This window comes from Rousettus aegyptiacus, unplaced genomic scaffold (assembly GCF_014176215.1).
Source record: "Rousettus aegyptiacus isolate mRouAeg1 unplaced genomic scaffold, mRouAeg1.p scaffold_m13_p_6, whole genome shotgun sequence".
NCBI lineage: Eukaryota > Metazoa > Chordata > Mammalia > Chiroptera > Pteropodidae > Rousettus > Rousettus aegyptiacus.
The window spans coordinates 66533402-66556685 of record NW_023416309.1 but is presented as its reverse complement, the minus strand read 5'-3'; the positions used below and the strand labels follow the sequence as shown (position 1 = coordinate 66556685).

Genomic DNA, 23284 nt, shown 5'->3' with positions numbered 1-23284 from the left:
ATTTGACATATAACATTAGCAATTTCTTATGTATTCTAGAGTTATACTATGCGTATGCAAAATCATTAAAGTATAAATAACCCCCTTTTCACACAGGTGTTAACAGATACTGCTATTCACATTTAAGTTGTTTTGAGTGTATTGCTACTATTAAGAATACACCAGTGAACATATATGTTCATACTTCTTTGTTCACATCTGTGAGAATATCTGAAAAATTCCTAGTAGTGGAATTGCTGAGTCAAAGGGTATGTGCATTTCAAATTTTATAGGTATTTACTGACTACCCTCCAAAGAGGTTTTACCAATTTTATGATGACCAACAACAAATAAGGATGTATTTCTCTACTCTCTTGGAAATAGTGTATTAACGGTCTTGTTTCATCTTTGTCAGTTTGGAAGATTTTTTAAAATACTACTTCATACATTTAATTGTTGTTTTTCTTTTCTTTTTTTTTTTTTTACAGTAAAAAAGAAAAGTTTTATTAGAAGAGAAAGTACACTTCTAGATGTGGAAGTGGGCCTGAGCAAGAGAAGCATGGCTCAAAAGGCCTAATGGTCATTTTTCTAACTACAAATAAAGCTGCATATCTTTACATGTGTTTAAGAACCATCTTTTTTTCTGGAAATTATCTGCTCCCATCCTTTGCCTATTTTTCTATTGGATTTCTAATTTGTTTCTTATATATTTGTAGAAACTCCTTATGTATTTAAGAAATTATCCCTTTATATGTGTTGTAATATTTTTCCTAGTTTCTTATTTATCTTTTGACAAAAATATGAAGAAATGCATTTTTAAAGGTGTTGATCATGAAGCTGTCTACAAATGTCCCATTAATATGGATTAAATAAATTATGATACATAAAATAGGATGCTATGCAGCTATTTAAATGAAGATTTATATTTATTAACAAAATATCTATGTATAGTAAGTAGAAAAAGCAGGATATAAAACAAAACATTGTATAAGCCCCCCTTTTAAAAAAAATCTGTTACCAACAGTTACCTCTAGTTGGTGGAAATTTGGATAATTGATTCAGGTTATTTTACTTTCTTCTTTTTACTATTATTCTAGATTATCTGAATTTTTAAAAAAGTAATGAACATGTGTTGTGTTTTTCCTTTGACTATGTAAAAAAGATGAATCTAGCTATTTACATTTTGAAAAAGAAGTAAGTAAAAACTTAAGGACAGGCAAAATTGACCAGTTTCATTAAAAAAGGACTGCACTTTCCCTCCCTAAAATATTGTTATTAACTCCTAAAACATGATATTGGTTGGAGCACCCTCATATGTCCTCATTATTTTTAATATCATTGTACTTCAAAGTCATGCTATTTCGAAACATATTTAACTTATTAAGAAGCATAGGGCTATCATGTGAGTGATAGAAAACAATTATAAAAGTGTTCATTATGCTTGGCAAAGTACAGTTATGTAATATAAAAGGCATTTTTCAAAGCCACTATTGACACTGGAATTAAGATAGACATTACATTAATCAGGAGATAGTCAGTGGCTCCAAAGAGACTCTGTCAGTGGTTTGTCGATCCCTGCGGGGAAAGAATGCTGTTATGATTTGGGAGTCATGGGGGTGGCAGGTTCCTCTTCCTGAAACACTCTTCACCCAGAAGGGTGTAGAAATATTGTATGATTCCCGTTTTAGTTTTTGTTTTTTAAAATGTGTTATAAATAGTTATCAACAAGCCTTATACCTTGACTTATTTTTTTGGCTTAAAAATCATAAAGAAAAAGATTGAGGCTTTTTGAGCTATGCTTCTCTTGCTCAGGGGCACTTCCACTTCTGAAAGTGTACTCTCTTTTCTAATAAAATTAAAAAAAAAAAAAGATTGCGAGATTCTTTTTCACATCCAAAACTTCTGTGTTTGCAATAGACACCATAAACAAAAAGTGTAGTGGTCTGAAAGACATTATCACAATTATAGCAGATAAATTATTACTTTTTAGAATATATAAAGAGGTTCTACAAATTAATAATAAACAGGGAAAAGATGCAAACAGATAATTTTCAATACAAATAAATGTTAAAAAATACACACAATGTGTATAATCTAACAAGTTTAATCAGAAACATGAAAATTAAAACAAAAAGGTGTCATTTTGCCCTTCCGATTATTTAAAATTGGAATGATTCATAATGAATATTAATAATGGTATGGAGGACTAAGGACTCTTATGTAGTGTTGGTGGGGATTTGTTGATGTAGTTTCTTTTTAAAATTATTGTATTATAACATATATAACATAAAATTGATCATTTTAACTATTTTAATGTGTATAGTTCAGTGTACTAAATACATTCACATTGTTATGCAACCATCACAACTGTAATCTCCAGAACTTTTTCTCATCTCAAACTAGAACTCTGTACCCACTAAACACTAACTTCCCATTCCCTTTCTCCCAACCCCTGGTAACCACCATTCTACTTTCTGTCTCTATAAATTTGATTACTCTAAGTACATCATAAAAATGGAATTATTTGTCCTTTTAGGACTGGTTTATTTCATTTAGCATCATGTCTCCAAGGTTCATCCATATTGTAGCATGTGTCAGAATTTCCTTCCTTTAACGGTGAATAATATTCGATTGTGTGCTGTATAATCTTTTTGAAGGGCAATTTTGTAGTAATCACAAATTTTAAAATGCCATATTCTTTGATACAGCAGTAAGAGACATTTACAAAGATGTTCATTGAAGCATTGTTTTAATTGTGAAAAGTTAAAAACAATATCCATCAGTAAGGAGATGGGTAAAATGTGGGATGTCCATACTATGAAATACATTGCAATAATTCAGAAAAAATGAGGTAGATCTTTATGTACTGGCATGGAATGCCTCCAAACAATACGAGTATGCTCTGTATGATTCCATTTATGTATACTTTACAAAGTATGAATTTATATAATACATAAATATATGTAAACATATTGAAAACAATCTGGCGGTAAATACACAAAAGTTCTACCAAGTGGCACAAAAAAAGACAAGTGTGGGAGGAGGAAGATCTTGGGAGGAGTACCGAAAAAAGACTTTTGTGTTTTACTTTTGTATAATTATCTACTGGTTGAGTCTTTACAACTGGAACTCATTGTTATTTAAATAAAAAATTAATACTTAGAAAATAGGGAATATGCCAAATTGAATATATTTGGATATAGGATTAATGAATGCTTTCTTTTTCGGTATTTCTCAAGTTTCCTACATTGATTACTTTCACAATTAAGAAAGCAATAAAATTATTTAAGAAAAAAGTGTACCTGCTGTAAATTACTGTGCAGCCATTAACAAGATTGAAATAAATCTTCATGTGGAAACATATACCTATATACATGTTTGTACTGGCATGGAAGTCCAGAGGGACACCTATTATGTGTATCTTTACAGTGTCCTTATACATTGATAAACAATGTTCTCATTACCCCTGATTTTACTTTTCTTGCTCATTAGTTTCTTCCTATACAGGCCATCTCACTCTTCTTTGAATTTAAGCTTTGCTCTACCTCAGGACCTTTGCATGTGATGTTCCTTTTGCCTGAAACACCCTTTCACTGGATATATTGAGAGGTAAGTTCCTCATTTCTTCTAGATCTTTGTTCGTGTCATCTTATACCTGAGCCCTTCCATGACCATATTATGTCCTTTATTCTGCTTTATTTTTTGACTGTAGCACTTTTCATTATCAAACTTACGATGTACCTAATTTTTTTTATCTCCTTTTCTCTTTAATGTAAATTCCATGAGGGCAGGGACTTGGTCAGTTTGTTCATTACTGCATTTCCGATGCTGGAAACAACAGTAGACACTTAAAATATTTTGCTGAATGAATACATGAATGGAAGAATATCCTCATTAAGTGGTTTCCTCTATGAGTGTGAGGAGACATGAGAAGAGATTTTTAAGTTTTTACTGAATACTTATATAGCATTAGAAATATTTCATCAAGAACTTGTGTCACTTTCCTATTTTACAAAATCATATTTTTTAAAAATCGCAAATTTACTATTATTTTGCCTCTTAACACCTGCTTGAAGACAAGATGTAGCAGGTACCAAATGATTAAGAACAACTTATGGAAGAAAAATTTAACCTGAAAAGTTTTACCCATTTCTCTGTCAACTGGGAAAATATGATTTTATTTTATATTTGTGTTGTTCTATTTTAGCAGAATATCCAGGCCATTTGTGGCAAGTCTAGAGTCAACAGCAACACAAATCTGTCCTGAAAGAGGCCTGGAACCCTGTGCAATCAATCAGCAGTGCTACACAGGGAGACAGCGGAGAGGTCATGGCTTGAACAGTGTTTCTCAAAATGTGAGGGACATTAACTGATTGAAAAGGAAGATGAAGTAAGTGAAATTAGATGAGCTCAGATTGGGGGAGTGCAGTCTCAGTCAGGGAAGGTCAGTGTCATTTACATTTGCTGATAGGAGGCAACTGGCAGGGCTGCCCTGAATGTCACTGTGAGAGGTATTAGGGCCTTTTAATCATATGTTGATGCAGTAGCCCTGGCTGCTTCAGCTAAATTGATCCTGTCACCTTCCATGGTTGAGATAATCCCTTGAATTGGCCCTGCCCTCTTATCACCATGGATTTTCTGAGTGAGCTACTGCTCACTCAGCTGCTCACTCTGCTCACTAGACAATCTCAGGCTGAGCTGGCCCTGGGCATGGGCCACCCACCCCTTGTCCCAACTTCACTGTATGCTGACGTTACCTGACCCAGAACTTGTACAGAGCCCCCCTTTCCTCTGGTCCCTGTGGTTTACATGATGAGCTTTACTTTACTGTTTACAGTGGGGCTTGAAGCAGTTCTTTATTAGGAACCCTGCCCAAGGCCTTCTGTTCAGACATTCCTGTGCTGAATAAAATATGTTTAACTCTAAAAAAAAAAAAAAGCGAAATTGGAAACCGAAAAATACTGGGTTAAAAATTAAAAAGTTCCCTTACGGCAGAACTTGTTGGAGCCTTTAATATGCTAGCACACATCTAAGTCTCCAAGAGGCAAGTAACAACTTCCTGAGCCCTGTGACCACAGCATCCTTTTCACAGTGGTTATGTTTGGGGGCAAAGTTTGGGAAACACTGATATTAGAAATTTCTGAAGGTAAAAGTGTTCCTTAAGAAGAGTCCTGGTAGGTAGGTGTTATGTAGTCAGAGGAGTAGGTGCTAGAACAAATTACAGGAGTTGGCTGAGACCTCAGACCTACTAGCTGCGAACTTCACCACTCAACTTCTGATGACAAAAGAAAAAAAAAAAAGTAATGAGATCAAGAAAGTATAAAGAAAAACCCAAAACTTACTTCTCTGTTAATATTGTTAATAAGTGCAAGTTACTTTTTCAGAAATCAATATTTGTTTAAAGCTTCCATTTGGTGTCAGCTGGGCCTAATTAACAGGGAGCCATGGCTTGCCTCTTCATATTATTTGAGGAATGAGCATAGTATAACTAAAATGCAGTGTTTCGAGGTTCAGGAAGTCTCATGAAATGTACTTTCTAGAGGCCCTGGGAGATGCATAATGAACCAGAGACTTATGCACAGTTAAGTCTACTCTAATTTGGGAGCAGTCTTGACTTCACAAGTACATTGCTGGCTTTTGGACAGGGATGCTTGTTGTGAACAATACTGATGCTATGTTGTGACTTCAGTCCTCATGGAAGCCTATGATTAGCAGATTTGAAAACATCCACAAAGAGGTTGAAATATATCTCCATTCACAACCACCTGTTTACTCTCCTGAAGCAACTAATGTTAAACAGGGGACTACCATTCTGTGTGCTTATGCACACACGCATTTACTACAGCACTTTTCAGTTTTAAATATTGTCCTATACTACTTCTTATTGCCTTCATTATGTTAAATATTGTATTATCATAATTTAACCACTCTCCTTTGATGGAAGAATTATGTCTTTTCATATTTCATTATAATAGCTTTGGAAACACTAGGGAAGTTTTTGCATAGTTTTAAGCACTTTGAATGTAATCCTCATGAATACTGAGATAGGTATAATTAACCCCATTTTTATAGATGAGGAATCTGGTATACTGGGAAGATAAATTAGTTGCCCAAGGTTACGAGCCAGTAAATAGAGCCAGATTTAAACTCAAATAGTCAAGAGACACATGGACATGGACAATGGACTAGTGATTACCAGACAGTAGGGGAGAGGAGGGAGGTAGATGGGAGAAAATTTTTATATCATTTTTCAATTAAAAAAAAAAAACTCAAGTGGGTGTGTCTACTTCAGACCACATCCTGAATCCTATTACACTGCAACATTTTTATAGAGGGCATATAGTCTTTGAAACTGAATGGATTTAATGTTCAATCCACTGGCCGGTCTCATTTTTTTCATTTTACTGAGAACTGGTGAGAATTTCATCTTGGAGTGGCATCAGGCTGTAGACAAGTATCTGGGACTTGTTTTCAGTATGCCAAGCTAGTATTTGAACAAATCTTTGCACACAGGTGCATTCTTTCAGGACTAATCACAAGAAAAAAAAAACAGAAACCCTTCTTTAATTAAGTAAAAGGTGGACAACGAAGATTACAATTAGGTATGGTTAAGAGGCACCTTGTTTTGCAAATCTCAAGACACACGCTGTGCAATATAAAAAGTCCTAATAAACACATGAAATTTGCTTTTCGCAGGTAGCACAGTCCCAAAATAAAATGAGCTCAAAAATTTTTTAGAAGACTGACCCACCCTTTGGATACCATCCCAACAGGCAAAAGGTCTGATAAGCAACCCTCTGTAGCACTGAGGCTCAGGAGTGGGAAGGTCAAGACAGAGATTTAAAGGGCAGGTGAGGTATTTGCAGCATGGGCTGTTAACAATTTTCTTCCCTCCCTGGACTCTTTAGCATCTGGACCAACTGCAATTGAAATTCTTGGCTACGTGAATGTACTTAGTCCTTTCCTCACAGCGTTGCCAGCCCCTCACCAGCAGTTAAGAGAAGTGAGCAGGAACCCCTAATTACAATTGGCCTGTTGTTTAATTCAGTGCGGAAGTGATTAATCCACTTCCCAAAATCAATTGAGAGCACAAGTTAAAGACACAGAAAGCCTTTTCATTGCTCAAATTTCAATTTGTATAAAGAGTGAATTTGCTGAGATCTATGAATATCTTTGATACCTATGGAAGAGATCTTGAGACAGCAACAGCTAGAATTTTTCTCAAGGAATTCACAAAACTATAAACTTGTGATCACAAGTCATAGCAAAGATTTGGCAGAAATGACAACCTAATTGTGCAAGTCCTATTTGCCCAGACCACCACTAGTCTTTACTTAGCTATTCAATGTAATGTATTTATTCTTCAGGTTTATTAATCAAAGTTTGTATTACATGTAAAGGAAAATGTGGGAATGACTTTTAATCTTTAAAACCCAACTTTGGATAGCCGAGTCATGCAGTGGAAGTGTGCTGGGCCCATAATACCCAGCCTCACTAGCAAAAAGCCTGTTTTAAACTTTATTGCATTCACCGAAAAGCCTTTTGTTTAAAAGCACTAGTTTGAGGACATTTTGCAGGGGAAGGAACCCAATTAAACTTCGTAGATTTTATGAACTAAATTAGAACACTTAATCGATTCCAGTCCTTGGTTTGCCCCTACCAAGAACTAAGCCTTGAACAAGTCAACTGCTAAAAATGTGCAGACTGGAGAGGATGTCACCTTCCAATATAAGTCAAATGTGTTCCTGTAAGGCTTTTTAAAGGCTTGCTTTCTCATTACCACCTCGAAGGGTTTGATATAAGCAGCTTTTCCTTTTTCTGGCCTGAGTATTTTATTACAGGAATTGAAGCATTAATTCGCTAGTCTAAAATTAAGTGCTACATCCATCCACTGTCTAACTCAAACCCAAAGTACTCAAATTTAAGTGGATTTCTGGGACATACAAAACTATTGAAAAGGCAGTTCCCAAATTATGCACCAGGACCTTCTGAGGTACAACTAAAACATCAAAGGCATTTTAAGTTTAGGTCTGACGCTTGGCTTTCTACATTTTTATAACGCACCTATACGTGATTAAGATGTCCTTACTCCTAATAGTGTACTTGTGATCACACCAGCTTTAGTACCAGAAAAGTTATTTCCCTACTATGGTATCTAAACTTTTTGATAAAACTAGGAGGGCTTCCAACTTCTCTCCCTTGTAGACACTCCCGGAACCATTTTTGTCCTAAGAAACCACCAAATTCACTGGTTACATTCACTGCAGAAAATTGTGAAGGGTAAAGAGGTTGACAACTAAAGAATAAAAGACCCCTGTATCCAAAGCTTCTTACTCCAATTTCTATTACTGGAAACATACTGCCTAGTGTTTACTGGTATGGCAGCACATGAACTGCTTGTTAGAGAACACTTATCAAGTCCCAAATTAAAAGAATCTCATTTGCTGTTGCAATCTTACCTTTTACAGTAATGTAAAGCTCTTAGCCATTAAGATTTGTTAGAAAACCGCCTTTGCTACCTAACATTCCTGTGGTAAGGTGCTTTAGATCAGAATATACTTTTCACTTTGTCATCTTTCTCACCGGCCAGCCTTCTTTCAAAACTTGACTAGGGCTCCACCTGATTCTTGGCTGAGCTCACACAGCAGAGGGGATTCCAGTTCTATTTCGCTACCTAAACACTTGCGTATAATGCATTCACAAGAAAAGCGTTAAGAGTCAACAAATAACTACAAGGCTTAATCTACTTCCCACACCTCAGCACATCCCATACTTACCAAAAGTCAAATGACTTAATTTTGCTCACATCAACCATCTCAAAGTTAAATCCCTCCCTTGAACACCGTTTCAACCAGTTAGGAGTCCCCACATCACTATGTAATTTCATGACAACAAACACAAAACGTGCTACCATGCAACAAAACCTTTATTAACACTTTCGACAGGTTCAGCTATTACTGAAACTGGTAATTTCTAAACTTAAATTGGGGCAAATGGCTAGAGTGCAGAGTAATGCCATCATTAGGCACTATGAATGCAAGACTAAAGAATTAACAGCCACCCCTCAGACGTAGGACCAGATGCAGGGTCGACTCTTTCTGAATGTTGTAATCAGAAAGAGTGCGGCCATCCTCCAGCTGTTTGCCTGCAAAGATAAGCCTCTGCTGGTCTGGAGGGATGCCTTCCTTATCCTGGATCTTGGCCTTCACATTCTCAATGGTGTCACTGGGTTCCACTTCCAGGGTGATGGTCTTGCCGGTCAGGGTCTTCACGAAAATCTGCATACCGCCCCTCAGACGCAGGACCAGATGCAGGGTCGACTCTTTCTGAATGTTGTAGTCAGAAAGAGTGCGGCCATCCTCCAGCTGCTTGCCTGCAAAGATGAGCCTCTGCTGGTCAGGAGGAATACCTTCCTTATCCTGGATCTTGGCCTTCACATTCTCAATGGTGTCACTGGGTTCCACTTCCAGGGTGATGGTCTTGCCGGTCAGGGTCTTCACGAAGATCTGCATACCGCCCCTCAGACGCAGGACCAGATGCAGGGTCGACTCCTTCTGAATGTTGTAATCAGAAAGAGTGCGGCCATCCTCCAGCTGTTTGCCTGCAAAGATGAGCCTCTGCTGGTCTGGGGGGATGCCTTCCTTATCCTGGATCTTGGCCTTCACATTCTCAATGGTGTCACTTGGCTCCACCTCTAGGGTGATGGTCTTGCCGGTCAGGGTCTTCACGAAGATCTGCATACCGCCCCTCAGACGCAGGACCAGATGCAGGGTCGACTCCTTCTGAATGTTGTAATCAGAAAGAGTGCGGCCATCCTCCAGCTGCTTGCCTGCAAAGATGAGCCTCTGCTGGTCTGGAGGGATGCCTTCCTTATCCTGGATCTTGGCCTTTACATTCTCGATGGTGTCACTGGGTTCCACTTCCAGGGTGATGGTCTTGCCGGTCAGGGTCTTCACGAAGATTTGCATTTTGACCTATAAAATTTAGAAAGGAAAAGTATAATTTCAGGATCTTTTCAGTTATTACTTTCATATTTAATCATTTCTTCAAAATAAACTCCTTAAATTATCTGCATCTCACAAACTTTCCTCGGTTTTTACTACACAAATTAGTCTTTGAATACAAAATTCTTTATTCAAGACTTCAACTTAACCCTCCTGTAGTACCAAAAATGCTTTCTTAAGTTACCTTTAAGAGCGTTCTTCCTAAACTGTACCAGGTACTTCGCTAAGTGCTCCCCTCCCTCACCACCAGCAATTTTCCCAAAACCAAAGCACAGCACGTAAAAAGCCCCACAGGACACGGAAAATAAAAATCTCCGTTTACACGGAGGTAGGGCAAGACACCTCCAAGTCGCAATTCGAAACTTAAGGATTTCTAGAAGCCACACTACCGTTGTTCCGCCTTCCCCCTCTGAAGCAGACACGATGGAATCTCCATCGGTTAAATAGCCGTTAGTCTCTGTCCGCGCGCACGGCAACCGCCCCCACTCGCTACACGTAAACAAGGCCCACTGTTCCGGCAAAGCCCTGAGCTGTGGTGCCCCGGCGCCGCGTCACTTCGCCTACCCATCCCCCCCAACTCCTCACCCCAACTCCCACAGCGCCCCAACAATTAGCCAGCTTCACCTCAGACCAGCTCTCCACCCCTCCCACGTCTCGAAAGCTGCGAGCCACTACCTGCTGACGAACGAGAAAATACTGGGAGTACAACCAAACAATGCAAACACCACCAACAATCGTCCAGTAACGTCTGACTTCTCCGGCCGGCGGAGCTGAGATTTATGCAACGTCTGTTGCGTCACTCATCACCTCCTACGCAGTCGCCGTGTCCATGCGCCACTAAAAGTAGTTCGCCCGGCCCCACCCCCCACAAGCTAGTTAGGTCCTTCCAGTGAGCCCCCAGTTCCTCAGAGCCAGAAAAAATAATTCTACCAAATTAGCTTCCTTCATTCCAGGCTATCTTTTTCCTCTTTTAAGAAAAAGTAGGAAAATTATCAGGCGGATGAATTCAAGTTAAGGGGCCCTTCCTCGAAAGCTCTGGAAACTTCTTTGCGGCGCCGGCGCTGATTGGTCAGACGAGTGAAGGCGAGGCCGGTGCTGATTGGTGCGGGACACGGCAGCTCGGCTGTTGCTGGGCTCGGGCTAGGAGAGCTGACGTTGCTAAGTGACTCAGTGCGCGTGCGCCACGGAGACGCGCCTTAGTGAGATAGGCTATTTCCGGTTTGAGATGGTGGAAGAATGGATACGGCATTCCTGTCTTCAAACCCCAACCTCCCAAATACATGTTTTTGATCCTTACAGCAGGGAGCAAGGGGATTCGCAGCGACTTAGCCGGAAAGCCTCCTCAGTTTCGGGTTCTAGGTGCTCAGGAGCGAGACGGCGCGGCCGGCAGCTGTTTTCCCCAGTGTCCGCTGTGAAACACAAGCACACCTCCTCGGAATGTTAAAAAACTGCGCGCTCCTCACACACTGGCGGGTTTTCATTTTGATTCTTGATAATAGCAGGATTGTAGAGCTTAAATCGCGCTTCATTACGATTAGAGTGCTTTTGTTGTACTTGATCCTCATAAGGGCCCTTAACTGGAGGCTTCTCGCCTCGCTCCCAGAGCGGCGAAGCTCCGACTCTAGGTAACACGGTGGCCCGGCTTAGATCTGGCTCTGGCAAAACCTGTAAATCCATTATTTCTCCTTGCTGTTTCTCCAAACACTACTTGATCCTCATAAGGGCCCTTAACTGGAGGCTTCTCGCCTCGCTCCCAGAGCGGCGAAGCTCCGACTCCAGGTAACACGGTGGCCCGGCTTAGATCTGGCTCTGGCAAAACCTGTAAATCCATTATGTCTCCTTGCTGTTTCTCCAAACACTGGTAGAGAAAAAAATTGTGGGCTAGGAATCCGAAAACCTTCTTCAAGAGACAGGGAATTCATGTACAAGAAAGTAGAAGATAGTATTTCATCCATTAATGTGTTTGTTGGGTAAGTGACAACTCAAGAAGGGGTTAACTAGCCAGGACCACGCATCTGTTTCTCTGACATCCTGAGTTTGACCATTCGTCCTGCAAGGAGATAACCTGAGGAACTTAAATAAGGCAAGGTTGTTTAGTTCTAGTACCACGCTGCCCTGTGTTTGAGTCATTGAGATGGGGGTGTAAACACGCAAATGGCTCTTTGTCATGTAATACCAACCTTCGTAAAAAGTAGAGATTTGCATTAATAGGAATTAGCTAGATATCATTTAGAAAAGGTTGTTAGTCATTACAACGCTTCTACGCATAACATTAAGAAACTGTCCATAAATGTACAATATAGAAAGGTATATGATGAGTTACCACCTGGACAGCTTTAAGTTAAATTTACTAAAATTGGTAAGATCTACTTACTTGAATAATTAGGAAATAAAGTTTCTGAGATAATATTGGTCTTGGAGGTAGTTGATAAAATGTTTGTTTTACAAAATACATCTTTTCATTTTCATAAACCTAACACTGAGTCTGAGTTTGTTTCACCAACTGGCAGCTTCTCCTGAGTCATACATGTCGATTGGTAGAATGATCCAGAGAGGCGATTTCATGATTGATAATGTTGACTGCTGGGATTTCTCACACTTGCCAGAGTGAGTCATTCAGCTTCCTGGTTTAATGTTTCGCCAAAGTAGGTCATTTGGTAACCTCAACAAAGCAAAATGTTTCAGCAGTAAGGCGCGCGCTGTTCTTGTACAATAAACGAGGAATTTTTTACAGTCTACATATAAATGAAACAATAATATCATTTCTGGTAATAAAATTTAAAAGATAATTTGTGAAAAAAGAATAGAATGACAAAATCCCAAAGATTGGTAATTTGATAATCTAGCACAGTACTTGGCATTGTGCTCAATAAATGTTTGTTCAGTGAATAAAGTTGCAATTTTTCCTTTTGTTCAACTGAGAGAAAAACGACTTTGCAACAGCCTTAGACCCTAAAATAGAAAACAGAAAGAAGCTACTTAATCTCTTTAGGCTAATAGTTTTTGTCTAGGCAGTTCCTTTGAAAGAAACAGGAATTAATTCTGAGAGTCTAAGTGATTTTACTCGGCTAGATGTCTTTTTGTAAAAATCTATAAGAAAAACTGGTTCCAATTATAAATTCACAATTGTTTTCTTGATATTATCAGTTGATATTTAACATATGGAGTTGGTCCGTGGTTTGTCATTTCCTCATTTGGCTATCTCAGCAGAATTATGAGACTAACTCCTAATTTATTACCAACAAGTTAGAAACTTTGATATGGAATGCCCAAAGGAGCACAGCAAAATTCTATATTGTCTTTATAGTGGGCCTCAAAATCACAGAAATCTGTCCATTCCAAAATATCTACTTAAAAATGTTTTTATTATGAAATATCACAAACATGTGAAAGTTGGAGATAACACCATAAAACCATCACCCAATTTTATTAAATCTTGACATTTCACTATTTTGCTTCAGCTTAAAATTTTTTATGGTAGTAAAAAATACAACAGAAAACTTACTGTCTTACTGTTTTTCAATGTGGAGTTCAGTAGGTGTTAACTATATTCACGTTGTATAACACATCTCTGGAAATTTTTCATCTTGCAGAACTGAAACTCTATACCACTGAACCACACTTGCCCATTTATTCCCCTCCAGCCCCTGATAACTATCATTCTACTTTCTGTTTCTGTGATTTTGACTTTAGATACCTTGCATAAGTGAAATCATACAATATTTGTCTTTTTGTAACTGGCTTATTCCACTTTGCATAATGTCTTCAAGGTTCATCCACACATGTGACAAAATTTTCTTCTTTTTAAAGTCTGGCTAATATTGCATTTATGTATATACCACATTTTGTGTTATCTATCCCTCTGTGGATATTTGGGTTGCTTCCCTCTCTTGGCTGAATAATGTTACATTAAACATGTATGTGCAAATATCTCTTTAAGACCCTGCTTTCAGTTCTTTTGCATATATATTCAGAAGTGAGCTTAGTTCTATTTTCACTTCTTTTATGAACCTCTATACTGTTTTACATAGTAGCTATACTATTTTACATTCCCACCAGCAATGCACAAAGGTTCCAGTTTCTCCACATCCTCACCAACAGTTGTAACTTTCTGTTTTTTATTTTATTTTATATTTATAGTGGCCATCTTAAGAGTATGAGGTGATATTTCCTTGTGCTGTTGATTCGCACTTCCATAATGATTTATTTTTTATTTTTAAATAATTATAGATTCATAGGAAGTTTCAAAAATGGTGGAGAGAGGTCTCATTGAAACCTTCACCCAATTTCCGCCAATTCCTTTGATATTTATCTAATATATTTTCATTCCTTTGGTTGCTGAGTAGCATTCCATGGTATGGATATACCATGAAATTGATTTATCCACTCACCAATAGATGGACTTTGGGGATGTTTCCAGTTTTGGGCTGTTACAAGTAAAGCTGCTGTGAAGATTCATGTACACATTTTTGTGTGAACAGATGTTTTCATTTCCTTGGGATGAATGTTGGGTATATGATAGGTAGCTGGTATAATTGCTGGGTCATATGGTAGGTATATGATTAGGTTTTTAAGAAACTGCCAAGCTATTTCCAGAGTGGGTGTGCTATTTACATTCCCACCTTGAGTGCGTGGGAGGTGCAATTTCTCTGAAGATTCACAGCATTTGTATTATTATATTTTTGCTTTAGCTATTCTAATATATATGTAATGATATTTTGTTATAGTTTTAATTTGCATTTCTGTAATGACTAATGATGTCGAACATGTTTTTATGTGCTTATTTGTCATGTGTATATCCTATTTGCTGAAATGTCTGTTCATGTGTTTTGCCCATTTTGTAATTGGACTGTTTATCTTTTTGAATTTTGAGAGTTCTTTATATATTCTAGATACAAGTTCTTAGATATGTAGTTTGCAAATATTTTCTCCCATTCTATGAGTTTTCTTTTCACTTTCTTGATGGTGTCTTTTGAAATACAAAAGTTTGTTACTCTGATAAAGTCTCGTCTCCCTCTTATACCACTCTTACCTGATCTCTTCAACTATCACCTCAATTTCACTGCAGCAGTGAACCTTGTTATCACCCGAAGCTGATCAAACTCCACTTTCTTAACCCCAGTAACCTACTCTCAAGAGTCCAACCTCTCACCCTTCTAGCTTTCTTTCTACCACATCTGCTCTGTAAACTTTCTAAAGGTCTCCAGTTTCCCATTTCTTTGCTTTCTTCTCTTAATGGCACCTTTCACACAAATTTAAAAGTTCTAACGAAGTTCAATTTATTGGTTCTGTTCTCGAATGGATTGTGCTTTTGGTGTCTTGTCTAAGAATTTGTCATCTAGCCCTAGGTCCCAAAGATTCTCTTCTGTGTTTTCTCTACACTTAAATCATTCATTTTGTATAAGGTGTGAGGTTTATGTTGAGGTTCATTTTTTTCCTTTACATGTCTAATTGTTCCAGTAGCATGGAAACACTATACTTTCTATATTGAATGGCTTGTGCACCTTTGTCAAAAGTCACTTGGCTGGACTTGTATGATTTGTGTTGGTTGGTTGTTTTTTAACACCAACCTGAATTTGATATTATTAATCCCGGGCATCTTTTACAACTAATAATATAAATTTATGGTTCCATAATGTTATATGTTGCTATAGACTGAATGTGTCCCCCAAAATTCATATGTTGAAACCTAATTCCCAATGTAATGGTATTTGGAAGCAGGGACTTTGGGAGGTGATCAGATCATGAGAGCAGAGCCCTCAAGAATGGGATTCGTGCCTCTATAAAAGAGACCTCATAGAGACTTTTTGCCCTATGTGAGGACAGAGGAAGTGGGCCCTTACCAGACACTAAATCTGGACTTCTCAGCCTCCAGAACTGTGAGAAATAAATTTCTGTTTAAAAGCTGCCCCCATGGTATTCTGTTATAGCTGCCTGAACAGACTAAGACACATTTTTAGACTTTATGTAAATATCATACTCTGCATATTATCTTACAACTTCCTTTTTTTCTTTTATTTGTATTTTTCTATTTATATTGTGTTTAAAATTTATTTGTTTAGGCTGTAGCTCTAGTTCAACTGCTTTAGCTGCTATATGGTACTCAGCTATGTGAAGATACTACAATTTAACATTAGGGTGTTCCTAATTTTTCACTGTTAAAGACAAAGCTGCTAAAAGCATTTTTAAATTTTATTTTAAATTTATTTTATTTTTAAAAATTGTGGTAAAAAAACATAAAATTTTCACCTTAACCATTCTTAAGTGTATGTTTCAGTGCTATTAAGTACATTCACATTTTTGTGCAATCATCACCCCCATCTATCTACATAACTTTTTCATCTTCTAAAACTGAAACTTTGTACCCATTTAACAGTAACTTCCCATTCCTTCCTCCCCCCAGGCCCTGGAAACCACCATTCTACCTTCTGTTCCTATGAATTTGACTATTTTAGGTATCTTATGTAAGTGGAATTTTTTTTGTCACTGGCTTATTTCACTTAAAACATGTCCTCAGTGTTCATCTATGTTGTAGCATCTATCAAAATTTCTTTCCTTTTAAAAGTTAAATATATTCTATTACATGTACTTAAAACATTTTGTTTATCCATTCATCTGTCAATAGGCTCTTGGGTTGATTCTATCTTGTGGCTATGGTGAATAACGGTGCTATGAACATGGGTGTACAAAGATCTGTTAGAGGCTCTGCTTTCAAATCTTTTGAATATACACCCAAAAGTAGAATTGCTTGACTGCATGTTAATTCTATTTTTAATTTTTTTGAGGAACTGCCATATTGTTTTCTATAGCAGCTACACCATTTTCCCTTCCCACTAGCAATAAAAACATTCATATGTATCCTTATATAAGTGTGTGAGAACATCCCTAGGATATGTACCTAGGAATAGAATTGTGGGATGTATCTGAAATTTTACTAACCTTTGCCAAATTGCTTTCCAAAGTGAGTGTACTAACTTAAAATCACACCACCAATGTAGGAGAGTTCCCACGGTTCTGTATCCTCAGCAGCACTTAGTATTGTCAGACTTTAAAAAATTTGCCAATCCGATGGGAAGATTTCTTTTAGAAAAAAATATTTATAAAGTCCCCTTCAGTTTACTTTATAAGTATGAGCCTATTTGTTTTAAAATAGTCTTTGACTGTAGGGAAAGAGACACTTATTGAGGCAGGTCTGATAATTTGGTAGATTTGGCCATCAGAATTCCATTGGTACGAGCTCTAAGGAGCCTCTTGGGAAGAGCCATAGGAGGCAGTGAAATATGACTTGTAACTGTTAATGTAGGAATATAAGGGTAGGAATGAATGTTGGGCTAGCTCCAACAAACTGCCTTTATGTTACATGTGTCAATTATGTCAAATTTATCAACAAATCCTTTTAGGGACCTAAGGCAGTGTATGAACAGTAAAAAGAGTATGAAGTTTAGAATAAAACACAACCATATCAGATTCCCAACTTTGTTTTATGCCAGTGCTATGACCAGTATATTTTACTTAACATTTTTAACTTTTAATTTCTCTATCTTTAAAGAAAAAAATGTGAACCAGGTGTCATCCTACTTTGTCAAATTGAATCTTAAGTGTAGGTAAATTACTTGACACTTAGTAGATATTGAGCAAATATCATTTCCTTTCTCTGCCTTTTTGCTTAGTTTCCTTTGCTCTTTACAGAGCTGGCCTTTGAAAGACTGCTATTTTCTTTTTCCAATACCTTTCTAGAGAATGCTCCAACATAGTCAATGGACCAAGATCTGAGGCTTGCTGTATCAATTTCTCAACCTGTTACAAAATTAGGAATCCAGAACTGACAAGGCAATAGTAGTTATTATTTGTTTGGATAAATTAATTTTGTACCATTCCCTTAGACTTAAAGGAGTTGTTCTTCTCTGATTACCATTGACTGCTTCTTAATTTGTTTTTTAGGGTTATGAACTTATTCTGGATTTAAAGAACATTTTAAACATTTTTTCTTGTTCTTTTTCTTTCTTTTCTTTTCTTTTCTTTTCTTTTTTTTTTTTTTTTTGCAGACAGGCTATTTACTTATTATTATAATCTTGGACCCTCTTTGTCCTGGGAAGTGGGTGGGCTGGGGTGGGGGCCAGCCCAGCATACTCCACTTCTTTGGCTGATCTCTCCTCCAGCTTGGCTGGGTCCTGAGGCCATAGCATCAGGCTTGTGGAGGGTGGAAGTAGGGATGGAAGAGCAGGGGGGCCTGTGGAGCCACAATAGGACAGACAGAAGCAGAGGGCACAGCGACAGAGACCAGGACTCAGGATATCTGTGTTCACAGGGGCCTTGCAGGCCTCAGCCTGTCATCCAGCCTCAGAGCAGGTGACAGGCATTGCCCACATTGTTGGCTGAAGTGTTGAGGTCATGGCTGTAAGGAAAGGCCCAGCCTCTCAGGAAGACAGTCCCCAGCTGGCTCCATAGACAGCCCCACCTGTTTTGTGTCATCAGCAGTGAGTACCTACCATCTCCATGAGGTAGCCGCTGAACCAGTTGGATGTTCTGATGTAGGTGGCATGTTTGGTCACCATGTACTTGTGGTTGACACCATGTGGCCTAGGCCTCATCTACAGGGACAACAAAGACTTTCACTTGGATGTCAGAGCGGGTGTAGTTATCAGGCAGGGCAACCAGGGAGAGCAGAAAGGCCCTCCATGGCTCATAGTGTCCCTGGCAGTTGATCAGCCGCTGCCTTGACACCCTGCTCATAGGTAGCCCACCTCAGTCCATCGTCGATGGCAGGCCAGAACCTGCACAGGTGGGAGAAGTGGGCAAGTAATTCCTAACCACAATGTAGATGAAACTCTGGGCATCATCTACCATGTTGAGCAGGGCCTTTAGGTCTGCGGTATGACCACTTGGACACAGTGGTGGGGGTACACTTGCCAGATAGGCCAGAGCAGGGCTTCTGTTGAGGAATATTTCCACTTGTGTCTCTTGATTGTAGTGGGTATCATAGGGCTAGGGCCAGAGCTGTCTGCATGACCCAGGTACTAGTAGTCTTTGAAGATTTTGGTCAGGTCTTGAGCTAGGCAGCTGCAGTTGTACATGACCACATCTAGCTCCTTGACCTTGGTCAGGGAGCACCAGTTCATCTTGGCACTGCCAATATAGAAGTGGATCTGGTCCATCACCCAGGACTTGGTGTTCGGGATGCCATGGGTTAGCTTCTGCATGTACACCATGCAGACCTGGGCAATGCTCTGCAGCAGGATCTGCATGTTCTCCTGGGGCTGGAGTTGCTAATGGCAACATGGATCTTCACACCTCAGATGCTAGGGTCTATTAACTCCTGGACAGAGGGCTCCCAAGTGTGGATATCATTGTTGGTGAGGGTTAAGTAGAAAGAAACTATGTCTAGGCTGCCGTGGGCCCCTGTGAGCAGGCCCAGCCAGACCTGGCTGGTAGAGGGGTCACCTGTGGAGGCATTGGGGGAAGTCCAGGCCCTGGGGGATGCTCTCCACCAGCACAGCTTCACAGGTGTCATAGTAGGAGATTGGGCACCGTTTGGACCCCAGGAAATGCAGATTGCTGTATTTTCATAAGAACAGCAGAGTCACCAGAGCGCCAAACCCTACAACTTCCAGGATGAGTACCAGCAGAACCCAGCAGGCTTTTTTCTCTGCAGCCTTTCATGCCTTGGGCTCACTAGCTGGCTCCTTATCAGGCACCTTCAGCTCCTAATACATCAGTTTAGGCTTCATCTTGCCAGATAGCCAAGGGACACACGAGTGGGAGAGTGGATGTGTCAGGGTCTCCAACTTTTGAATTGTTGTACTGTGGACATGCATCGCTTTCTATACTGAGCCTGGCCTGACCACCCCTGCCGCATGCAGGCACACTCTGATATTTTAAACTTACTTATTGTGTCTTAATATTTTCTGTCAAGTGAAAGAACAGAATAGCTAGACAAAAGATGTAGATGGTTTTATAAGTCAATGTGTTTTTGTTGGCTGTGTCATATTTAAACATAGATTAAATTTATTATGGGAGCTATCTTGAAAGCAGCCCTTTGTACCTATTTTGCTGTCAGAGGGGTTTGGTTAATACATCTTCTAATACATAATACAATCTCTGATACATAAAGGAATTTCCTTATCTTACATTTGAAATGCAGAAAATATTAAGCCAGTCTTTATATTAATCAGTTCTCAGTGTGTATTTACTGCAACAGATTTATAATCCATTATCATAATTTCCTCTAAGCAACTATTCTTGGGCACTGTATACCCTTGAAGTTTAAATTCTGAGCCAAAAGAAAGACACTAGGTCTGCTGGTTTATTCATTCATTCATTCAGAAACTGTCTATTTGTTGAGGAACTTCTGGGTGTGGGAAGCGTTGGGATTGCTGACTGGGATAGGACATAGACCCTATCCAATAGAGTCATGGTCTTAGTGCCAATAAGTGTGTTGTTGTGAGGACTGACAGTATTTGCCTCAAAAGAGTCATTGGAAGAGTCAATGAGTCAATTCATATCAACAGTTGAGAAGAAAGCCATGTAGGGAGTGCTTGATAAATGTTACTACTATTATCAATCTTGAAGGGCAAAAAAGGCTTAGTAGTTAAAGTACGAACTGGACTGTCTAGGTTGAAATCCTGACTACTATTTACTCATTGTGTAACTGGGATGAAACACATCTCTGGGCCTTAGTTTCTTCATCTATATGGTAGAGATAGTAATAATACCTAGCTCATAGAATTGTTTTTTAAAAAATTATGGTCGACATTCAATATTGTTGTAGTTTCAGGTGAATAGCACAGTGATTAGACATTTATATACCTTATGAAGTAATCCCTTTGATAAATCTAGAACCCCCCCTGAAAAATACATAGTTATAGTATTATTGACTATATGTCCCTATGTTGTACTTTATATCCCTGTGAGTATTTTCAAACTGCCAATTTGTATTTCTTAATCCCTTCACCTTTTTCACCCAGCCTTCTTCTCCCACTCACGTCTGGCAACCATCAGTTTGTTTTCTGTGTCTGAATTTGTTTCTGTTTTATTCATTCCTTTCTTTTATTTTTTTAGATTCTACACATAAGTAAAATCATATGGTATTTGTCTTTCTGTCTGACTTATTTGACTTAGCATAATACCCTTTAGGTCCATCCATGTAATTACAAATGGTAGGATTTCATTCTTTTAAAATTAATATTCCATTGTTTATATGTACCCCATCTTCTTTATCTAGTTGTCAATCAATGGATACTTGGGTCTTATTTTCTTATCTATTCAGACACCCTGTGTCTTTTGATTGGTGCATTTAATTAACTTACATTTAAAGTGATTATTGATAAGCATGTAGTTATTATCACTTTATTCATATATTTTTTTCTTTAAGAAGTCCCTTTAACATTTCTTATAATGTCACTTTGGTGGTGATGAACTCCTCCAGCTTTCCCTTGTTCGAGAGTAGAGTTTTTGAGGATTAAATGAACCTGCCTCATAAGGTATTTAGGTAAAGTGCTTAAAACAATGCCCAGCTGCATAAAAAAGAAGTACATATAGACTACTGTGGAGGCACAGAGGAAGAAGGAGCAGGCTAGCTGCTTGGAGTAGGGTAGGAGAGGAACCCAAAGGTCTCAATGAAGGTATTACTTAGAATCCCTGTCACAGGAAGACTAGGATTGTCCAGGAGGAGGGAGCAGGTGAAAAATGAAAATGAATGGTGTGTTGAGGAATGGTGACTAGCTATGCATGTCTGCAATTTAAGGTGGCTGCACGTGGGACTGTAGTCTGGGCGATAAGGCTGGAGAAGCAGGCAGAGCTCAACTCCCTAGCAACCTCACTAACTCTAGCTGTAGTGGTCATCCAAGCTTTTTCCCACTTCTATATCTTTGCACTTGATGCCTATACCTCTTCCCATGGTGACTTGTATCTTATGCTTTAGACAGTGTAAACATTACCTTCTCAGAAAGGCTTTCTTTGACATCATCCACCCCTGCTCCAGGACTCAATCACAGCACCCTAGTTATTTCTTTCATAACAGTTTCATGCTCATCCAGTCCATAATTACAGGCCTTGTCTCTCTGGTTTATCACCATACCTTCATACTTAGGCAGGTAGTGTAGAACCTTGCGCGTAATCAGCACTTAGTAAACATTTGTTGAAAGAATGAATGACTAATGAAGGATTGTCTTTGCTCTGCTAAGGACTTTAGATTCTTCCTATAGGTGTTCTACATGGGAACGACATGATTAGATTTCTGTTGTAGAATGATAACTCGGTGACATCATAACAGGTGAGTAGAAGAGGGATAAGTTTAGAGACTGGCACCTCAGAGATGGTGGCAGTTGTCTAAGCAGGATATGATCAACATCTATATGTGACCAAGTCAACAAAGTCCAACATCCCTAAAGAAAGCCAGAGGAAAGAACTGATAAAATCAAATAAAGACAGAGCTTTGTTTATTTATATTTCATCCTTGTTTCAGAAAATACCCAAGACAACTAACCTAAATGTGTATAATATGACAAATAAAATAAAAAGACAAGTAAAATAAAAGAAAGATAAGTGGATGGGGAACTTATAACAAAAGGAGAGGAAAAAGAGAAAGTTATGAGTGAGATTAGTATTTAAAATGCTAGCTTTGGAGTCTGTCCTTTTGCTAAAGGTGGGCTATAGATTTACTGTTTTGCTGTTTCAGTTTGCTTTTCCCAGCTAGCACGGAGTCACAATCAATTACACAATTAAAAAAAAATTGTAGTATATCCATACAATGGAATACTACTCAGCAATACAAAGAAATGAACTATCGATACACATAACAATATAGATGAATCTCAAAATAGTTATGCAGAGTGAAAGAAGCCAGACAAATATGGGTACAAACTATATGATTCCATTCTAAATAAAGCTCTAGAAAATCCAAACTAATCTACTGAGAAAGCATATCAGTGGTCACTTGGGGACAGAGGCAAGGAGAGGGAATGAGGTGGGATGGATTACAAAAGGTAGGAGAAACTTTGAGGGGTGAGGGAAATGTTTATTATCTTGTATTTTGGTGATAGCTTCATGATAAGCATATACTTTAAATATGTGCAAGTTGTGCATCATTTATACCTCAATAAAGCCGTAAAAAAGTTAAATTAGACAAACATTTGGCAAAGCGATCCTTGATATATAGTTCAGGTAAATCCTTGATGAACATGAAGTAACTCAAAGCAAAAGTAAACTGATTTCAACAATAAAAATGTTTTTAAATTTGAGTCTCATTTTATAAAATATGAAGACATATTTATCAAGTTTGAGATTTCTTAAATTATGTTAAT

The 23284-nt window shown here is 38.4% G+C and overlaps 1 protein-coding gene and 1 pseudogene across 3 annotated transcripts; both read right to left on the bottom strand.

Annotated features, from left to right (window-relative positions):
- Window positions 1–8887: 8887 nt before the first annotated feature.
- Window positions 8888–10946, bottom strand: UBB (ubiquitin B). Of its 3 annotated transcripts, none has more exons than XM_036223299.1 (2): window positions 10914–10946; window positions 8888–9953 (listed from the first exon to the last, which is right to left on the bottom strand). In XM_036223299.1, exons 1-2 carry the CDS (start codon window positions 10929–10931, stop codon window positions 9030–9032), a joined length of 942 nt encoding a protein of 313 aa, XP_036079192.1. In that variant the 5' UTR covers window positions 10932–10946; the 3' UTR covers window positions 8888–9029. The 3 variants fall into 3 exon arrangements, with proteins under 3 accessions (XP_036079192.1, XP_016000608.1, XP_016000609.1); XM_016145122.2 differs by lacking the exon at window positions 10914–10946 and adding an exon at window positions 10659–10808; XM_016145123.2 differs by lacking the exon at window positions 10914–10946 and adding an exon at window positions 10608–10760.
- A 7377-nt stretch (window positions 10947–18323) lies between these two features.
- Window positions 18324–19711, bottom strand: LOC107511051 (annotated as a pseudogene).
- Window positions 19712–23284: the final 3573 nt, after the last annotated feature.